Source organism: Clupea harengus, chromosome 8 (assembly GCF_900700415.2).
Source record: "Clupea harengus chromosome 8, Ch_v2.0.2, whole genome shotgun sequence".
Taxonomy (NCBI): Eukaryota; Metazoa; Chordata; class Actinopteri; order Clupeiformes; family Clupeidae; genus Clupea; species Clupea harengus.
This window is the reverse complement of record NC_045159.1, coordinates 4,941,788-4,948,788: the sequence shown is the minus strand read 5'-3', so window position 1 is coordinate 4,948,788 and position 7,001 is coordinate 4,941,788. Positions and strand designations below refer to the sequence as shown.

General features: G+C 45.2%; 1 protein-coding gene across 1 annotated transcript in view; it reads left to right on the top strand.

Moving 5' to 3' along the window:
• Positions 1-1,560: 1,560 nt before the first annotated feature.
• usp28 (ubiquitin specific peptidase 28) overlaps positions 1,561-7,001 on the top strand; it is a 39,281-nt gene continuing 33,840 nt past the window's right edge. Inside the window, exon 1 of the mRNA XM_031571585.2 lies at positions 1,561-1,761. Coding sequence (XP_031427445.1) covers positions 1,696-1,761 — 66 coding nt within the window. The 5' untranslated portion in view covers positions 1,561-1,695. The remainder of the gene's footprint in view (positions 1,762-7,001) is intronic.

Here is a 7,001-nt window from a genome sequence, read left to right as displayed (position 1 = left end):
CAGTTTGGGGAAGGCCCTTGCCTTTTTCCTTTTCTGGTGTAATGGTCAGGCGTCCACATTCTTTAGTCCATATAGTGTATATGTTCAGGGGCGAATCAACCATTTTAAAAGAGTGTGTGTCTTTATTTATCAGCACTGGTCGAGTTGACCTGATAGCAAAACATCAAGCTTTAAGTATCCTGTTCCGAGAATTAATCTGATATTGAGAATACAGGGTATTACGCTCAAACAAATAGCCTTCCTTTACCCAGATGAAAACCTAACATTACATTAAGGAATGCAACATGAAAACGGAATTATGTAATCAGCTGGCTAGCTAAGCATAACAAATTAATCTCATTATAACTTAACTTGGGCTACAAGGGAGTCAATCTTCTGCCTTTTCCTTTAGTGCATCCTAATCATCTTCCATAACAGGACAACAGTAGCTTGATGGGACCATTCTCTGATGGGAAAATGCCGTGATAGAAGAGCTGGCCCATAAACAATTAGTGAGTTACTCACAGTTTAACCTACCAGCTAGTATGATAACGGTATCAAACTAGGCTAGCTGGTAGTGATGACGGTATCAAACTAGGCTAGCTGGTTCACATTACGGATAATTCACCTAGCTTAGCCATCGTTTCTAGGATGGTTTATTTTAGGCTTTATCTTACATGGATAATGTTAGCTGGCGTCCAGGGTTCAAATAACGCCGAGGTCCGAGATGGCCCGTTCTGGCCAGCGTATCCCTAGTTCCATTCCAAATCAAAGTTTGGTTGGGTGTGTGTGTAGGGTGGGGGTGGGGTCCGGGGTAATTCTTGAATTAGTATTCGTTAATTTTTATAACTAGTGTGATGACTACCACAAAGGAAGAGATTACTCTCTGGCGGTAGCAGAATCACGCTCGCACACGTTTAATGTTTAATGTGAAGAAATTATAAAAGGGAAAAAAATTAAATAAAAAACAAATTGACCTAACCCTATCTGGTTTTACCAAACACTTGGGCCTAAAGCACAAACTGTGATCATCGATGCATGTTATGTGGCGACGGCCAATGAATCTGTTGTAAATTCTGTTATTTCTGTGCTTAATCATTGTGATGCAGAGCACTAGTGAACATGAATATATGCTACCTGTGTGTTTATCACAGTGTGTGGCAGAGGTTCGTCTACAATAAGGCAGTGGTCATGGCGGTGTATAGGCTGTATTGCTGTGTGTAGTTGTTGTGAGGTTATACAGTATTGTGTACCTAGTGCTATCAGTGCTGCCACCACTCCCCGGGAGCGGCAGGCCATCACTAAAGCATGACACCATTGCGACAATACATTTTACAATACTGGCCACATAGCCTTAGGCAGTATCGTTTCATACCTCAGTTTGTTGACAGCTAAAAAGCCATTTTCTCACGCACGTAGGCTTAGCAGTTACACTTGACACTTCGAGCTAAACCACTTGTCTACAGTTTTTACGTAGTCTAATTGGCTAAGGGCGTACGAACGCAGTAGTCTACGTAGTCTAATTGGCTAAGAGCGTACGAACGCCTATGCGTCATGGAGCGCTCGGAGGCGCCGCCGCTGCGCGCGCACTGAGCAGGGCCAGTCGCAACCGTGAGTGGGTGTGTGACACATGGAGTAGGTCGAACTCCTCCGAGGACAGTTTGGAAGGCATTGATCAGGGGAAACACTTTTACAAGCTAACAGCAAAAACCCCACATGTTTGCTGCCATGCGAGTGGAACTACAGCAGAGCGAGAATGAGGAGAACTCGGCGGCGAACTCGGTGAGCGGAGATGTGGTGTGGCATCGCCAGCTCAAGCGCTTGGGGAATGCTTGACAATAAATAAATAAAAACTCTAACTACGCATGTTTGTGAGAAATATGTTTTTTGTGTATTTACCAAAGCAAGCTTATTTTCATGAATGCACTTCTCATGTGTCAACACTTATAAACACTAATTTTGTGAACTGTATTAAACCTTTGATTAAGTGTTTGGTGTGCCCTGCATGAGATTATAATACCTACTTTCACACAATGCCTGCTTACACACTCTGAGCAGCATAGCATAACCTTACATTACGTGTAATGACTGTTGTGTCTTAACACTGCATCGGTGCTTCCGTAATCAGACTGTGAAACTCCTGTTAATCTCAAATAGGCCTGGTGATGTTGCGTTTTGTTGATAATATTAAATATACTTAAATATAAGTGTTCGTGTAGAAAGCGGGTTTTAAAATGATCACGCTTGTTGCCTTATAAAAATGCCCCCTCATAAATGACTCATAAAGCTTGTCTGTGGCCTAATGTCCTAATATTTGATACGGGGAACTGTTCAAACACCAAGCGGCATAGCCTGATCAAACCATATTTATTATTGTAATATTACTGTATTATTGTGAATACCAGTCCGGTACCAGTCTGTATGTAACACATTTTACCTATATGTCTGTCGCGACTCTATGGTTCCTCCGTGACGACATTCCTAAATTGCCGGTAGGCACCATTTGTTTTCTCCGGAGAAACACTTCCCCCAGCCCCTGCTTTTGTCACTCAACCCTCTGGAGGTCAAAGAGAGAGGCCCCAGATAAACACGCGTTATCTGTGCCAGTTCCCGAAATAGCGGCAGCGCAGAATTCCCCCACGACTTCCAGCTCTCCATATATGTAGCCACCCCCCCGGGCGGAGAGGGTCTGGAAGCCATGACAGTGACAGGGTCCGACATTCCCACCTGCTCCGGCCACCGGCTTAATATACATTTACATTTTACATTTAGTCATTTAGCAGACGCTTTTTGTCCAAAGCGACGTACAAGGGAGAGAACAGTCAAGCTAAGAGCAATACAAAACATGGTGTAACAATAAATACTACTTTACATACGAATTAGAAAAACGACCTAGAAAGGAAAAAGAAGTGCAGGAATGTAACTGCTGAAGTGCAAGTTAAGCGCTAGTCAAGGTGCCAGTTAGGAAGGGAGGTGCTCTATAGGAGCACCCACTCGGAAGGCTGCCCTGGCCAGATGTATTAGCATTTATAATCCAGTGTTCGGACACTGGACTGCTTGGGCTTTCACCTGGTTCAAATTAAATGAATTACCTGTCGTTAGGATTTGATTACATGGCCTAGATCTATAAATGCGTCTCAGCCCTGTAAATGCGAAAACAGAAACAGGAGACCTAATATCAAACAGTGTTGTGAAAGCTGACACCGTTTCGTTTGGTGGGCTGGGGTTCTCTGGGATGAAGACGCTGTTTAGGGCGTCAGCTTTTACAACGTTTAGAAAACTGTCTGTTTATATAGTTATTATGTAATGTTATATAGACTACTTATACGTATCTCCTTTTATTTTATTAGACGTTATTTCAGTCAGGACACATCTTGTAGTCCGAGTGACTGCTGCTGCAGTTATACAAATAGAATGTTTTAAATAACCTCTTCTAGAGCACTGTGCCTGTCTCTCAGATGGAATGTGTGTGTGTGTGTGTGTGTGTGTGTGTGTGTATGTGTGTGTGTTATAATGCAAACATGAGGTATTAAGTGTTTTGTTTACATTGGTAGCTTTGTTTTTGGATCATTCATAAAGAAATAAAAAAAAGACAAACTATAGATGTGTGTGAGCAAGGTGACAGACGTGTTAATATTCCTCCAGTGAGCGCACTCGTTCATATAGCACTGTAAAGGACCATAGTCCAGTGAGCCCACTCGTTCATATAGCACTGTAAAGGACCGGACCGAGGCGGACCTCCAGTGTTTGATTCCAGGCTGCAGGCCAGCACAAGGGTCTCGCTGGAACACACACCTCTCCATGGGACACCTGAAGCGGAACACAGGAGAAGGCCACTGACATTTGCAAGTGCGGTGTTAATGTAGCCTGTGTATCTATTTGCATCCACCTGTTCATCATTCACGCTGTCTCCAGGGGGACCAGCTAGCACATTTCTGGCATGAGATTTGTGTTTTGGGGCTCTCTGTCCCAGACCCCAGGGCCTACAGTATGCCACATCATGCCTGTCTGTCTGTCCCAGACCGCAGGGCCTACAGTATTCCTCATGTCTGTCTGTCTGTGTCCCAGACCCCAGGGCCTACAGTATGCCACATGTCTGTCTGTCTGTGTCCCAGACCCCAGGGCCTACAGTATGCCTCATGTCTGTCTGTGTCTGTCCCAGACCCCAGGGCCTACAGTATGCCTCATGTCTGTCTGTGTCTGTCCCAGACCCCATGGCTACAGTATGCCACATGTCTGTCTGTGTCCCAGACCCCAGGGCCTACAGTATGCCTCATCATGTGTGCCTGTGTCCCAGACCCCAGGACATACAGTATGCCTCCGTGACGATGTGATCGTCACTACAGATGAGTATGTGCTCTGACTGCCATGCCATCGAGCATTGCTCTTTGGCGTTGCGGTCAGAGTGCATGTTTGGCACCCTATAGACCCGGGTTCGAGTCCGGGTGGGGTGACCCTTCGCTACAAATAATGTCAGAAGTGGGATGGCTCGCTGTGAGGTCATCGGAGGCGTGCCCATAAAACTGTGTGAGAGACCCCATAGATGGGTGGAGCACTTGTGTGTGGGGTGCTCTGGATGGGAAAAGTACAGTTGGTGGATGCGCTAGGAATGCCCGTGAAGCACAAGGGTGCGCTTCCCGAAGGTGAGGCCAGTGTGACAATGTGATCGTCACTACAGATGAGTATCTGCTCTGTCTGTCATGCCATCCAGCCTGGCTCTTTGGTGTTGCGGTCAGAGTGCATGTTTGGCTCTTGTAGACCCCTGTAGACCCCTGTAGACCCGGGTTTAAGTCTGGGTGGGGTGACCACGCTCTCCCTTCGCTACAGCCTCGTATGTATGTATGGCATACAGTATGCCACATGTATTTATGTATGTATGTATGTATGTATGTCTGTGTCCCAGACACCAGGACATACAGTATGCCACATGTTTGTCTGAGAAGAGCTCATCGTCATCACTGGATGCCTACATTCACACACAGAGTAAAGAGAATACAGTTATGTGTTTTATACTTGACACACACACCTATAATGTGTAGCCCACGTATTGTCTTGTGTGTGCGTGTGTGTGGGGGGTGAAGCAGTGATTGTGAACTGACTAAATGGCCCTGGAGGTAATTCTAATAAAAACAGATATTGTTTGTTGTCACGACAGAAGGTAGGCTTAGGGCTGGATGTGTGTGTGTGTGTGTGTGTGTGTGTGTGTGTGTGTGTGTGTGTGTGTGTGTGTGTGTGTGTGTGTGTGTGTGTGTGTGTGTGTGTGTGTGTGTGTGTGTGTGTGTGTGTGTGTGAAGGTAGGCTAAGGGCTGGATGCTTCATGGTACGCTTTTAGAGCATACCTCACTGGCAGCGCTGCCGCTGTTGTGTGATCGTTAAGGACAGAGTTAGCATGCGCTGTTAGCATGCACTGTCATCTCACTGCACTGTTGTGTGATCGTTAAGCACAGAGTTAGCATGCGCAGTTAGCATGCGCTGTCATCTCACTGCACTGTTGTGTGATCTTTTAGCACAGAGTTAGCAGTTAGCATGCGCTGTCATCTCACTGCACTGTTGTGTGATCGTTAAGCACAGAGTTAGCAGTTAGCATGCGCTGTCATCTCATTGCACTGTTGTGTGATCGTTAAGCTCAGAGTTAGCATGCGCTGTCAGAGTTAGCATGGGCTGTCATCTCACTGCACTGTTGTGTGATCGTTAGCATGAGTTAGCATGCACTGTCAGAGTTAGCATGCGCTGTCGTCTCACTGCACTGTTGTGAAATGACCTGAAAAAGCAGGCTAATTTCAGAATAAAAGTCCCCAAGGCAGCTCAGCCTCTAGGAGTGATGTGTGGAGTAGGTGTTTGGGTGTTAGAGGTTTTACACAGACATGAAGCTGTTTCTTATGCCATGTGTCACCACATGAGAATAATGTTGGTTTAGTTGAGGTGTTGGATGTGGTGTTGAGGTATTGGATGTGATGTTGGATGTGATGATGAGGTGTTGGATGTGATGATGAGGTGTTGGATGTGATGTTGGATGTGATGTTGGATGTGATGATGTGATGATGAGGTGTTGGATGTGATGTTGGATGTGATGTTGGATGTGATGATGAGGTGTTGGATGTGATGATGATGTGTTGGATGTGATGATGAGGTGTTGGATGTGATGTTGGATGTGATGATGATGTGATGATGAGGTGTTGGATGTGATGTTGAGGTGTTGGATGTGATGTTGGATGTGATGATGATGTGTTGGATGTGATGATGAGGTGTTGGATGTGATGATGTGATGATGAGGTGTTGGATGTGATAATGATGTGATGATAAGGTGTTGGATGTGATGTTGGATGTGATGATGAGGTGTTGGATGTGATGTTGGATGTGATGATGATGTGTTGGATGTGATGATGTGATGATGAGGTGTTGGATGTGATGTTGGATGTGATGTTGGATGTGATGATGTGATGATGAGGTGTTGGATGTGATGTTGGATGTGATGTTGGATGTGATGATGAGGTGTTGGATGTGATGATGATGTGTTGGATGTGATGATGAGGTGTTGGATGTGATGTTGGATGTGATGATGATGTGATGATGAGGTGTTGGATGTAATGTTGAGGTGTTGGATGTGATGTTGGATGTGATGATGATGTGTTGGATGTGATGATGAGGTGTTGGATGTGATGATGTGATGATGAGGTGTTGGATGTGATAATGATGTGATGATGAGGTGTTGGATGTGATGTTGGATGTGATGATGAGGTGTTGGATGTGATGTTGGATGTGATGATGAGGTGTTGGATGTGATGATGTGATGATGAGGTGTTGGATGTGATGATGTGATGATGAGGTGTTGGATGTGATGTTGGATGTGATGATGAGGTGTTGGATGTGATGTTGGATGTGATGATGTGATGTTGGATGTGATGATGTGATGTTGGATGTGATGATGAGGTGTTGGATGTGATGTTGGATGTGATGATGTGATGATGTGATGATGATGTGATGATGTGATGATGAGGTGTTGGATGTGATGATGATGTGAT